At 51.8% G+C, this 13,661-nt stretch overlaps 1 protein-coding gene across 2 annotated transcripts; it reads left to right on the top strand.

Moving 5' to 3' along the window:
• The first annotated feature begins 2,101 nt into the window (after positions 1–2,101).
• Asb10 (ankyrin repeat and SOCS box containing 10) lies at positions 2,102–11,270 on the top strand. Of its 2 annotated transcripts, none has more exons than XM_021163825.2 (6): positions 2,102–2,418; positions 3,177–3,444; positions 4,894–5,413; positions 9,228–9,341; positions 9,592–9,777; positions 9,930–11,270. In XM_021163825.2, the coding sequence occupies exons 1-5, from the start codon at positions 2,148–2,150 to the stop codon at positions 9,775–9,777; spliced, it is 1,359 nt and encodes a 452-aa protein (XP_021019484.1). In that variant the 5' UTR covers positions 2,102–2,147; the 3' UTR covers positions 9,930–11,270. The 2 variants fall into 2 exon arrangements, with proteins under 2 accessions (XP_021019484.1, XP_021019483.1); XM_021163824.2 differs by lacking the exon at positions 2,102–2,418 and adding an exon at positions 2,613–3,041.
• The last annotated feature ends 2,391 nt before the right edge of the window (positions 11,271–13,661 follow it).

The raw sequence follows: 13,661 nt of genomic DNA, 5'->3' as shown, positions 1-13,661 counted from the left end.
TTTTTTTTTTTTGAGACAGGGTTTCTCTGTGTAGCCCTGGCTGTCCTGGAACTCACTTTGTAGACCAGGCTGGCCTCGAACTCAGAAATCTGCCTGTTTCTGCCTCCTGAGTGCTGGGATTAAAGGCGTGTGCCACCATGCCCGGCTTGGTCTCCTTCTTTATGAAGTGAGGAGACGTTGGACATAACAGCCTGTAAGGTTCTTCCTGTTCTGGGACTCAAATATGCTAGCCAAAGCATCTACAGAGTGAGGGAGTGAAGGAGGTGGGGCCATGGTGGACCACAGAGATGCATAGAGGGCTAGAGGGGCCATGGTAGACCATAGAGATGACAGAGGCAATGCCCCTAAGTAGTCTCTCTGTGATGGTTCAGGGTTAATATTGACTGACACCTGATACCTAGAATCACCTTGGAGACAAATCTCCAGGTATACCTCGGAGGAAGTTTGTAGATTATGGTGGAAGAGCCACCCTAAATGTGGATGGAACCATTTCGTGGGATGGGATACTGAACGCAGAAGAGATGGTAAGCTGGGTCCCCGTGTTCTTCACTCTGCTTGCTGACTTTGGAGGCACTGTGACTGCTGCCTCAAACTCCTGCTGCAAAGCCTGCCTCAACATCACGGACTGTGTCCCCTTGAACTGGAAGCCACAATAAACCCTTCATTCTTTGAGCTGTTTTTGTCAAAGTTGTTATGTGAAGGTATTTTTGTTTGTTTGTTTGTTCTTTGTTTTTGTTTTTCATTTTGTCATTGTGAAGAAACAAATGACTCTAACAACCTCTCCTATAAAGAGGGTGGGGGACTCAAGAGGCCAGGACTGACCCTGTCAGCAAGGGCTGAAGAAGACACGCTTTCCTGCTCAGAAGGCAGACATGCCAACCTTGTGCAGAGGGTGTGAGAAAAGTCAGTCAGTGCCCATGGTTAAGAATCGGGCCGGCACTCGGGACGCAGAGGCAGGTGGATTTCTGAGTTCGAGGCCAGCCTGGTCTACAAAGTGAGTTCCAGGACAGCCAGGGCTATACAGAGAAACCCTGTCTCAAAAAACAAACAAACAAGGACTGACTGCTCTTCCAGAGGATCCAAGTTCAGTTCCCAGCAACCACATGGTGGTTCACAACCATCTGTAGTGAGATCTGATGTCCTCTTCTGGTGTGTCTGAAGACAGCTACAGTGTACTCATATACATAAAAAAAAAAAAAAAGTCAGTGTGGGCCAGACCAGGTGAGAGCCCAAGGCTAGAGCAACCCAAAACCCAAGACAGGCAGATGCAACGGAGCTGAGCCTACAGGTTCATGTCACCTTTCTCTCCACTCTTCTGCCTCTTACCCCCACCTTCCTCAACAAAAGCAGTCTATTATAGTGCTGAGAAGCCAGGAAGGCTTCCTCAATCACTTCCAGCAAAGATACCCATACAATTATGGAGGGGTTGAGGTGCCTGTAGGAGATGCTGGGGGTCATCCAGGAAGTGAAGCTGGAACCTGAGATGGGGAGGGGAGGCCAGAGCTCGGGGTGGGCAAGGTGTTGGTACCTGGAATGGGAATGGGGGTTCAGCACCCAGTGGGCACGGGAGTGATTCTGTTGCTGCCTGAGGATGGAGTCCTGCTTTCCTGGACAGAGGTTGGCTTCCAGAGACCCCCTGGGGGTGCCTCATGCCAAATCTCTGATGTTTATCTCTACCAGGTTCCTTCGGGTTTGGCAGTGGAAGGTTGTATTTCAGGAATAGGAATCAACAGCCTCCCTGGAAATCACAAACGCAGGCATGTGGAGCTGACTTGGTGATGGAACAAGTGACAGATGAGAAGGAGCTTAGGGTCCTGGCTCCAGTCCTGGTCTGGGACAAGTTATTTGTGTGTCCCTAGGCACACCTTTTCCTTCTCTGGAACGTTTTCCTGTCTGTGAGGCAATGGCCTGAACAGCGCTTCAACCTGGATGTCATTCCGCTGCTTCCCCCCCACCCACCCCACTGTTCGGCCCCTCTCTCTCCCCCCTCCCCCAGGTGGAGCTTTTCAGCCGGGTGCTATTTACAGCTAGCCTGCCTCTCTCTCACTCCTCCCACACTGGGCTTCTCTTGGCTGGGGTCCAGCACTTACTGCCCAGTTCAACTTGAGCGTGGCCCAAGTTTTGCTTCTCTGGTTCCTTCTCCAGCCATGCCTGGGGGAAGACGCTCTCCTCTCTACAGGAGACACAATCTGGGGTGCTTCCCCTCTGCTCCTACCTGCCAGATCTGGAGATCTCAGTCCTTTCCAGCCCGGAGGGACCCTGGGTCACCACCGCTGCTGTGCCGTGACATGGCTCTGCAGAATGCACTGTACACTGGGGACCTGGCGAGGCTGCAGGACCTGTTCCCCCCTCACAGCACAGCTGACTTGCTGCTGGAGAGCCGGACAGCTGAGCCTCGCTGGAGCAGCCACCAGAGGGGTGAGGGACAGCTGGGGGTGGGAAAGCCTGAGATGGGAGCTGGGCTGGCTGTCTCGGGAACAGAGGTCCCAAGGACTCAGGGCAAGTTGAAGTTCCTAGCTGCTGTTCTCCACACCAAACTTTCCCAACAACCTAGCCCTTGGACCAAGATAGAAGTCATGTGGGGCCCAGAATAGCTCCTGTTGGACATTGTGGCCAGATTGGGCTCCAGAAAGGGACACAGAACCTCTGCCTGTGGTTCTCTCCTTCCGTTCTCTCTGCCTGTAGCCTTTTTCCTCTTTCCTTCTGAGACTATCTCTTTCCCCATATGCTCATGAGTTGGTCCCCAGAGGAGTGCAGGGACCAGGGAGAGCCTCAGGGTGACAGATACAGCCTGTGTGCCAAGCTGGTAGAGAAGCCTGACAGAGGGTCTGAGGAGCACCTTGAGCCTGGCCTGGGACCTATCATCATCCGCTCGGCTTCAGGACCCGCCCTTGCCTTCTGGCAGGCAGTACTTGTTGGGGATGTGGGCTCTGTCTCTCGAATCCTCTCAGACTCCAGCACTGGTCTGGCTCCCGATTCCATCTTTGATACCAGCGACCCAGAGCGATGGAGAGATTACCGCTTCAACATCCGTGCTTTGAGTACAAGTCGGGGCATGGAAGGGTCTGAGTGGGAGAGGGGAGGGCTGCAGACCGAGCTCCGGGTCCCTTCATCCCCTTGACTGGCAGCTCTTTATTATCCCTTGAGATCTGAGGCCTTTGCCCCTCTCTTCCTAGGACTCTGGTCTCTGACATATGAGGAGGAACTGACCACTCCACTGCATGTGGCAGCCAGCCGTGGCCACACTGAAGTTCTTGGGTTGCTGCTGAGGCGTCGAGCCAAGCCGGACAGTGCCCCCGGGGGCCGCACTGCACTGCATGAGGCCTGTTCTGCAGGTCATGCCGCCTGTGTCCGTGTGCTGTTGGTGGCTGGAGCAGACCCCAACGCCCTGGACCAGGATGGCAAACGCCCTTTGCATCTCTGCCAGGGGCCTGGTATCCTCGAGTGAGTGATGTTTTATTTGGAATCCACTCTCCTGGGGACAGGCTGGGCTGGTAGTGTCAATGTGTAGTCACTTCCAAGGTATCCACCCATTGGTCCTGGGCAAGAGACTTCTGCTCCTCTGGGGGAGAGTGGAGAGCTGGGGCAGGGGCCTAGCCTCATGGTCTTCACTGAGGGCTCTGGCCAGCTCTGTACCAGGCATACTGACATACACCTCTGATCTATGGGGGTGTGCGGGCAGGAGGGTCTGAGGCTCAAGGTCATCTCTGGCTACAGAGTGACTTTTAGGACAGTGTAGGCTTCGTAGCAAGCTTCAGGTCAAACCCTGGCTCAGAAACCCTTAGAGAGAAAGAGAACAGGTAAACCATGCAAGTAAGTTAAAGCTTCCTGGAAGCCCAACTGAAACAAACCAAGCAGGCAATTGCAGTAAAATACATATAATACAAAAATGTCCATGCCAGGCATGGTGGTATAAAACAGGTACAGGGAACCAAACAAGGGCCTTTTGGAAAAGCAGCCAGTGCTCTTCTGCTGAGCTCCGTCAGCTGCATCTCTGACTCGTGTATAAACCTGGACAAGACCCGCAGTGCTTGCAGCCTCGGTGAGCTCTGAGATGTTAGGTTAATGAGAGCGCCAGGGACTGAGGCCAGCCATCAGAAGAACATGTTCCAACCACATGGAAACGTCTGTGTTCTTGTGAGGATGGAAGAGAATCCTGCCCAGGGACCTTAGGGCTGGGGTGGGGTTGATTTTGGTTTTGAATTATTTAGTTTATTTTATGTGTATGAATGTTTTGCCTCTCTCTCTCTCTCTCTCTCTCTGTGTGTGTGTGTGTGTGTGTGTGTGTGTGTGTATTGTGTGCACCCCATTCCTAAGGAAGGTCAGAAAAGGCTATAGGATCTCCCAGAACTGGAGTTTGGATGTTTGTAAACCATCATAATGTTGCCTGGGTGCTCCCAACTCTAGCCCCTCAGTTTGTTTTTAAGGCACTGTGTTGGGGCTGAAGAGGTAGCTCAGCAGTTAAGAGCGCAGACTGCTCTTACAGGACAGAGTTCAGTTCTCAGCACCCACATCAACTGCCTGTAACTCCAGCTTCAGGAATCTAATGCCTCTGAGCATGTAGACACAGGCGCACGCACACACACACACACACACACACACACACACACACACAGAGCCAGAAAGCTGTCGCTGTGGACTGTGACGGCTGGTGCCTGTAATCCCAGAACTTTGGAGGCAGAAGCAAGAGGATCATCTGAGTTCAGCAGTAGTCTGAGAGCAAGCACAGGGGATCCATTGTGGATTCTGCCTCGAGTTTATGGGAAAGCCTGGATGACAGGAGAGTGTAGGGCCATGAGGTCCACAGAGCTCTCAAAGTGTTCACTGTGCTCAGAGAAGCAGCCATGCTGTGCTGTGGCTCCATGTCCTCACCCACTGTCTCTCCCTGCTTAGGTGTGTCGAGTTGCTCCTGAAGTTTGGGGCACAAGTAGATGGTCGGACGGAAGATGAAGAAGAGACCCCTCTGCACATAGCTGCCCGGCTTGGCCATGTGGAACTAGCAGATCTGCTTCTGAGATGGGGTGCATGTCCTGATGTCCGCAATTCTGAAGGCTGGACGCCACTGCTGGCTGCCTGTGACATCCGCTGTCAATCCCCAAAGGATGCTGAGGCCACCACCAACCGCTGTTTTCAACTGTGCCACTTGCTGCTGTCTGTGGGGGCTGATGCTGATGCTGCCAACCAGGACAAGCAGCGGCCCCTGCACCTGGCCTGCCGCCATGGCCACTCAGCTGTTGTACAGCTGCTCCTGTCCTGTGGTGTCAGCGCTAATGCTATGGACTACGGGGGACACACGCCTCTGCACTGTGCTCTGCTCGGTCCAACTACAGCAGTGGCCCACAGCCCTGAGCACACAGTGCGAGATCTACTCAATCATGGTGCTGTCCGAGTCTGGCCAGGGGCACTCCCCAAGGTACAGGGGCCGTGGGGCAGGGTGTTGGATTTGCATCTCAAAGCAGCTAGGAGCCCTTGAATAGATAGAAGGGCTTCTCCTCCCATGCAACAAGTAATCAAAAGTAAGGGAAGGGATACAGCAGCAACAAGTGCATGGAAACGGGTGTGTGTGTGAGTACACACGTGTGTGAACGCACTTGAGGAAAATGCACACTGAGAGTAGTAGCTCAGTTACAATGGATCAGAAGGACGCAAGAGTCAGGACCCGTGAAGGCCTTCTTCAAGCTCTGAGCTGAGGAAGGGAGAGTTTGAAGAGATCTGCCCTGGGTATGGGTGAGCTTCCCTGAGGGCAGAGCTTGAATCTACTCCCCAAGGCTCACCGGCTCTGAGCATCGGTGAAGGAATACAACCCTAGTTTTTGAAAGTTTAGGACCCTTAACTCACCGCCCCCACTAGCTGTCTCTACCCTCTGAAAATAGTTTTGACGGTCATCTTCCAGTTTCAATCTTATATTAACTTCCCTGAGGTGAGTTCTACTTGAGCTGCTGGGCTAGGGTGTCCTGGGACGGCCTTGCCCCACGCTGAGTTGAACTATATTATATAACAAACATCGTAACATGGAGGCTTCTGGGCCTGGAGTGGGGACAGTTGTTCTCCAAGGGAATATGTCAAAGCTAAATTGGCCTTCTGGAAGGGTAATGGCTCTGGGCAGGTCCCTGCTAGCCCAGGCCCTCCCCCAGCCATCCCTGTTGTCCCTACCTCCCCTTTGCTCACAAACGTAGCAGCATCTGTCTGGATTCCTAAGCAAGACCAAATAATTAAACAGCCTGAGAGTTCGGCAGATTGGTCTCCCCTTTGGGAAAATACAAGAAAATCAACAATTAACACTAATTAATCTCCTATTAACACCAGATAATTAGGAGACGAGCAATTCCCTGTAATCTGACTGCGGTACTGACAGCTAATGATTTCCCCGCCAGGCAGGGCAGAAAGAGGACCTGGTACGGCAGATAGACACCCCAGAACCCCACCACTTCTGCCCCAGAGCAAGCCTGCTTTGGCCTTTAGCTGTCTTGGGGGAAAGGGGTCAGGGTAAAGGACACTGTTTGTCCTTCCTCACAATCTCAGCCCCTCTAGCCTTGGCGAGAGTCCCAACCTCCTAGCCAGGACAACTCACCCATGTGGCAAGCCTGCCTCTGCAGTTTTCCAGAAACTGGGTGCACTGGGCTTGATGCTGGAGAGGCCAGATGGGGGCCAGACTTTGACACTTGTTCCTGTGCTGCCTGTAAGGGAGACTCTGAAATCCTTTGGCTCCCAAGTTCCTCGCATGGCATATAGCCTCTGCTGAAGGACATGGAAAACTGTAGCAGCACAGAGAGCGTCAGTGCCTACCGGACAGTGTATACCACCGGGGTGTTCAGCCTGACCATAGCCTGCAAGCCTGGTGACCATGAAGAGTAGGCTCTTTCTTGTAGTGATGGTACAGCCTTTAATCCCAGCACTGGGGAGGCAGAGGCAGGATGATCTCTGAGTTTGAGGCCAGCCTGGTCTACAGAGTGAGTTCCAGGACAGCCAAACCCTGTTTGGAAAACAAAACAAAACAAAAACAAAACAAAACAAAACAAAACACAAACACAAACACAAAACAAAAACAAAACAAAAGATTAGGCTTTGATGCCGGGCACCTGTGTGTGTAAGTTGCTTAATCTTTCTGTGCCTGTATCATTTGTAAAACAGGGCTCCCTGCATCCTAGGGTTAGCTTAGGAAACACAGTTCATACGTGTAACTTAGAACAGGCTGTGGTCTACGCAGAGTGCTCAGGATGTATTGGCTGGTGTTCTAGAATGAAGCTGAGCACGAGAAAGCTCTTGCTAAGTTGTCAGGAACCATGCCAATATAAGGAGCGATCAGGCAAGGTAGATGGCAAGGCTAGTTGGCACTGCCTGGGCTTCCTGGAGGAGGGACTTAGTACAGGGACTCCCTGGAGAAAGGGGAGGAACAGAGCAGGCATTTCCAGCAGAGATGTAATGTAATGTCCCTGGCAGCCTAGGCTGACACAGCTCTAATAAGCACTGTTCAGAGACAGGGCAAGAAATGGAGGCACTACGAATATAAGGTCTGGCTTCAAGACCTTAAAACATTCTTACATGTATGGGCATTTTGCCTTCAGTTGCATCTATGCGGCACATACATTTCTGGTATCTACAGAAGCCTGAAGAGAGCATTGGATGCCTTGGGACTGGAGTTACAATGGTCATGAAACTGCCGTATACATGACGAATCCTCTTCAAGAGCAGCAAGTGCTCTTAACCACTGAGGCAGCCTTCCGGGAAGGCTTTTAGGTTTTTGTTTGTTTGTTTATTTGTTTGTCTTTTGTTTTTGTTTTGTTTTTTAAAGATATTTTCTTTATTTACATTTCAAATGTTATCCCCTTTCCTGGTTTCTCCTCTACAAACCCCCTATCCCCACCCCCTCCCCCTGCTCACCAACCCACCCACTCCCGCTTCCTGGCCCTGGCATACCCCTACACTGGGGCATCGAGCCTTCACAGGACCAAGGGCCTCTCCTCCCATTGATAACTGACTAAGCCATCCTCTGCTACATATGCAGCTAGAGCCATGAGTCCCACCATGTGTTTTCTTTGGTTGGTGGTTTAGGTTTAGTTCCACCAATCAAAGAGGGCTTTTGTTTTTATGTGAAGGGTCTCATAAAGGTCTCAGGTAGCCCAGACAAGCTGTGACGACTGACCTGGCATGCTAAACAGGCCCACGTGAGCTGTATCCTCAGCCCCAGCTCTGATCTTTTTAATCCTCTTCGGAGCCCTGGAGTGCAGTGCGATGGTGGAGTAAGTGGGAGCTAGGAGCTGCTGTGCCAAGTATGTCTACTACAACTGGCAGGTTCTTACACTCAGCAGGCCTTGGCTTCCCTCACAAGTTGAAGACATCACAGTCCATATCTGATAGAGATGAGGACTGCTAGGGAAAAGAACACTAGAAATGCAGTTGTTGATTTCCTGGCACCCCTCCAGCCACCAAGCCTTCCCCTACCAGTGTAGAAGCCTAGAGCTAGAGAGAGGTGCTGTTGGCGAGGTGTTTCCTTCTGGAAGCTGTGCCCCACACTTCTTTCCAGCTTCGGTGATTCCCTGGTGCCCTGGCTTGTGCCTAAGGAATCACTTTGACATTCTTTTTTTTTTGGTTTCTCTGTATAGCCCTGGCTGTCCTGGAACTCACTTTGTAGACCAGGCTGGCCTCGAACTCAGAAATCCGCCTGCCTCTGCCTCCCGACTGCTGGGTTCAAAGGCATGCGCCACCACGCCCGACCACTTAGACATTCTTGTGGGGACGCTTTGCTTTGACAGGACCCAAACTTGAGATATATCTAAGGATGGCCTTGAACTTTGATCTTCCTGTTTTCTGCTCTTGATTACTGGAACTGTGCGCATTCCATCTGACTTATATGGCACTGGAGGTTGACCCTGGGTACCAGAGGAGCATAGCAATGTGGGTGCTGGGACTTAAAACCATCTCATAACCATCTCTAATTCCAGTTCCAGGGAATCTAACGCCCTCTTCTGGCCTCCATGGGCACTGCACATATGTGGTGCACAGCACAAGCAAACTCTCATATACATAAATTTAAATTTAAAAAATCTTTAAAAATACATAAGCAAACAAAAACACAAACAGAATCGAGTAAATAAAGCCTCATTTTCAAATGAGGTCTCATATATATCAGCTGTTGGGTCTGCAGCACATTTTGGGGGAGAAAGCTGCCACTCCAGTCACCCCACATGGCCTGTCAGGATTCCCTAACAAATTTCTTCCTCTTGCAGGTGCTGGATCGCTGGTGCATGTCCCCACGGACCATCGAGGTCCTGATGAATACATACCGTGTAGTTCAGCTTCCTGAGGAGGCCAAGGGCTTGGTGCCACCAGAGATTCTACAGGTCTGCGTCCAGGACCCTCAGCACATCACTCAGCTTGTCCCTGAGAGACAATGTTCCTTGTGGGGCAGCCATGACAGTCCTCTATAGAAATTACTCAACAGCTCACTCCTATCTAGAAATTTTTCTGAAAGTTTGTGTGAGGTTCTTAGACATGCTCCCAGTCGTTACCTTCCTGGCCCTGTTGGAGAAGTGGGTGGCGGTGGCGGCTTCCCAAGCCTGTTCTCACTGAGTCTTCTCCTCCGGTGTCCAGAAGTACCATGGATTCTACTCTTCCCTCTTTGCCTTGGTGAAGCAGCCCAGGTCGCTGCAGCATCTCTGCCGTTGTGCGCTCCGCAGTCACCTGGAGGGCTGTCTGCCCCACGCACTACCACGCCTTCCCCTGCCACCGCGCATGCTCCGCTATCTGCAGCTGGACTTTGAGGATCTGCTCTACTAGGTGAGCTCTGGTTTCTGGAGGCAGCCACTGTGCTGGGGGTGGGGTGGGGGTGGGGGTGTTAGCAGGAGGCAGGAGGGTTGGAGGACGGTTCTGGCCTGAACCAGCTGCTTCCACAGCCACAAGAGTTCCTCAGTGCCTGTCTTTCCTTCCAGGCTTGCTGCCCTGTGAACAAAGCAGACCCCGACCCCACCCCCACCCCAAGGGCATCTCTCAGCAATGAATGATGCAAGGCGGTCTGTCTTCAAGTCAGGAGTGGACGCCTTGATCCACACTTGAGAGAAGCGGCCAGATCAGCACCCAGCTGGTAGTGATGCAGAGGGCACCTGTGCAGATCTGTGTGCGCACTGGAAATCTCTAGGCTGAAGCCCAGAGCGATGGTGCAGGTGTTAGTCCTTGGGAGGCAGAGGCAGGAGGGTGGAGAGTGGCCACACTGTGCTATGTGGTGAGACTTTGTCTTAAAAAAAAAAAAAGTCTACAGTTTGTGTGATTTGGTACTGTCTCCAGCAAGCCTCCATCTGCCTGGATGTGACTCCCTCACACAGAATCAGGGTAGGTTAGGCCTGTGCAAGCTGCCTCACTGCTCCCTTCAGTACTCAGTAACAGGTCCCAGGCCAACCTGCCTCCTCTCCTCACATGCAGTGGTTAATAGCCTCTAGAGTGAGAACTTGTCAGAACAGGTGGCCTGAAGGGTGGGTGAGCAAGGCAGAGGTGTGTGTAAAGAGAAGCTGGTGGTCAGGGGCTGGAGATGGGAAAGCCCCTGGGACAGGGTTCACGGATGTGGAAGACAAAGTAAGCCTGGCTTGGATGAGGATGGGGCCCTCTGCATGGTTAAGAAAACAACCATTTCTCCACTGCTCGTGCCACCTATAGGTCGGGAAGCATCACTCAGTGCACATCTGGCTCTTGCTCTTTTTAATCTGCTTTATTAAATTTTCTATGTAAGGGTGTTTTACCTGAATAGATGTGTGTGCATACTGTCATGCCTGGTACCCTTGGAGGCCAGAAGAGAGAACAGAATCCCCTGGAACAAGAGTTAAAGATGGTTGTGAGCTGCCATGCCGGAGCTGGGAACTGAACCTAGGTCCTTAGAAAGAGCAGCCAGTGCTCTTGACTTCTGAACCATCATTTATTTCAGTTCCTTTACCCTGCTTCTTTAAATGTAGCTTTGTGATGGCAAGAGCGTGGAGCTGTCACCAGATCTGAGTTTTACCCTCAGCTTTCCCATTAGGTAGTTGTGGAACAAAAATCTCCTCCCTGGACTCAAGTTTCCTTGTCTGTAAAAGGATAGAGCTGGAGCAGCGCTGCTCACACTGCTGTACCAGGATCCTACAAGCTGGAGGCTGCGGCAGCCAGCGGCCAGGCTGGGGGCGGGGAAGCGGGAACCCAGCGGCAGAGCACCAAGTAAGTGGATTGGGGGTTGTGATGTCAAGGGTCCCTTGGACCCGAGTTTCCAGGATTCAGAGCACTTTTCAGCCAGCTAGAGGCAGCCAGACTATGTGGGGTGGGACTGGGGGGGGGGGGGTGGGCAAGAAGGCCATTAGAGCCAAGTGGACTGGAGGTGGGTAGACTGGCCTCCGAACTTGGCTTACCATAACTTTGGACAGACCGGCCAGCATGGGCTTCAAGTGCAAGGACTGGCAAGAGGACTCTGGTACGACCAGAGGGCCCAGGGTTTTTTGGTTTTGTTTTCACCCTTAGCCATGGAAAAGCCAGCTGTCTGGTCCCTATAGGCCTGCACCTTGCAAGGATAAAGGTTGGGGTCAGAAGATCCTGAAGTACAGGGAACCCATTGCAAGATGCTTCGCCATCCTGGGCGCGTCTCTCTGGAGATGCTGTCTCAGCCCTGGGGTGAGGAGTTCTGGAGGATGTCCCACATTCATTTATTTGCCCATACATGCCTCCTGTGCTCTAGGCTAGGCCAGCACAGGGCTGTGGGGGCACCCTCTGTCCCCCACTACTCTGCTGAAGACACTAGGCGCACAAGAAAAGGTCCCTTAGAGTAGTAGATGCAGAGACAGATGCAAACAGTGATTCGACAGCAACACAGAATGATTTTGGATTCGATGACGGGGAAACCTCTTTGGGAAGGTTGGCATTTAACCTGAGACCTGGATGACAGGGCAGGGCCAGCATGAAAATGGGAGGAGAGGTGGAAGTGTAATTGGGTCAGTGTCCCTCAGGCTGCCTAGATGCAAGCGACTGCCTGGAGGAGGAGCATAGAAAATCCATAAGGTCGGTTGGAGGCTGCAGCAGCCATCCTGAGATGAGAGAGATATGGGTATGGGGGGGACTAACCTTGGAATTTTTTGGGTCCACAGAGTACTTGCTGGTGGACATGCCAGATCCACCCAAGGTACCCCACGGGTTTTTTGCTTGAACAATTAGGTGGGTGGAGGTAGTAATTACGAATGTAAGGGAGCTGGAGAGGTCTGTGTTAGCCAGATTAACCTGTCAGATATGTCAAAGAAGGCGTGTTCAAAGTCCAGACGGACCAATAAGATTGAAGCGCATGAATTTGAAACTGTTTCAGGAGGACCGACCCTATTGCCTGGGTTGCAACTTTCTATGCATCCTGTTTATGGGTTCTGTGTGTGCTTCTGTTTTCTCCCTTCCACACAGTTCATTTTGTGCTCCCTGATCGCCGGGATTAAGGTAGCAAATAAAGGCTGTGAGACACGGTCCTGCCCTCAGAGAATTATCAATACAGCCACGGGGCTATTGCAGAACACGCGTGAGCTGGTTAGAATACAAAGAGTGAGAGAGTGCCTGAGAAGGCTTCCCAAAGGAGTTGACACCTCAGAGGCACCATATCTGGGGAATACTAGGTGTGGGACTTTTTTCCGAGAAGCCAAGAAGGGAAGATAAGGAAGGTGGTACAATGGGTGTCTACCTTCATGCCTTGCCCCTTAAGGAAGCAGCATTAGATAGGTCCTTCCTGGGGTTAGACAATTCAGACACTTGCAAGCCAGGGAGCTTCCTCCCCAGCCTCCTGGCTGATGGTCCCGCGGGCCCAGAACCTCTCCCTGGTAATTGCTTTCCATAATGTGTTTGCTCCAAACCAATTTCACGCCTCCGTGAGGACTCCGCCCTGCACTGGAGGCGCGGACCTCCCTACTACCAACCTACGCGCCTGTGAACGGGTGGGCTCACACATACCACACTCATTCAACACAACTAATACACCGAGTTTGATAATCCTGCCACAATAAAGTTGCACATGCCTACATGCATGCACACTAGACTTCAAGACATTCCTGTACAATCCCCACGCCGATCCTCTCACAGTGGAGTAAGAAGCACTCTGAAGCTTGGACCTCTTGCCTGATTCCAGTTCCTCTGCCCTTGGCACCTCTCCTGACTAACGCCAGGGGGCGCTGCGGCACTCCATACCTCCCTCGCGTAACTGTAGTTGCGTTCTAGTGCCACCAGAGGGTACCCGCGGACAGAAGCCGAAGAGGCCCACAGTGGGAGGATACTCCAGCCTGAGTCTGAGACGTGGACCTGTTGGCTTTTGAACACTTTGCTCATTCTTTGTGTCTAGGTGTAACTGCCAGCACATGAAGGAGAGACCAGAAGATGAAGCCTGACATAGGACCAAGCAAAAAGGGTAGATCAAATGATTTATCCAGTTGTAGAGAGAGGTGCATGCCTATGGCAGGGAATCTCATATGGTTTGAAACCTGTCTGGTTTACTGGTCTATATACAAGAACTAGTCCAGCCAGGCCACATAGTGAGTCTCTGTTCTTTTTTTTTTTTTTTTCCCCTTTAAGGGTGGAACCATCACTCTTATCTCCCTGGCTCCATTTTAGGAAAGACCAGGTACTAGATATTCAGGGATTCGGTAACAAAGTAACAAAATTTCTGCTTCTTCAGATGTGATGGG

The sequence above is a fragment of the Mus caroli genome, chromosome 5 (assembly GCF_900094665.2).
Source record: "Mus caroli chromosome 5, CAROLI_EIJ_v1.1, whole genome shotgun sequence".
Taxonomy (NCBI): Eukaryota; Metazoa; Chordata; class Mammalia; order Rodentia; family Muridae; genus Mus; species Mus caroli.
The sequence above is the reverse complement of the archived record's forward strand: the minus strand, read 5'-3'. Positions and strand labels throughout refer to the sequence as shown.

Excerpts from the sequence above, each read along its gene's own strand:
- Asb10 (XM_021163824.2), top strand. The coding sequence starts at position 2,726 with ATGCTCATGAGTTGGTCCCCAGAGGAGTGCAGGGACCAGGGAGAGCCT. Across the intron at positions 5,414-9,227 it reads GGCCAGGGGCACTCCCCAAG|GTGCTGGATCGCTGGTGCAT; the intron begins GTACAGGGGCCG and ends TTCCTCTTGCAG. Across the intron at positions 9,342-9,591 it reads TGCCACCAGAGATTCTACAG|AAGTACCATGGATTCTACTC; the intron begins GTCTGCGTCCAG and ends TCCGGTGTCCAG.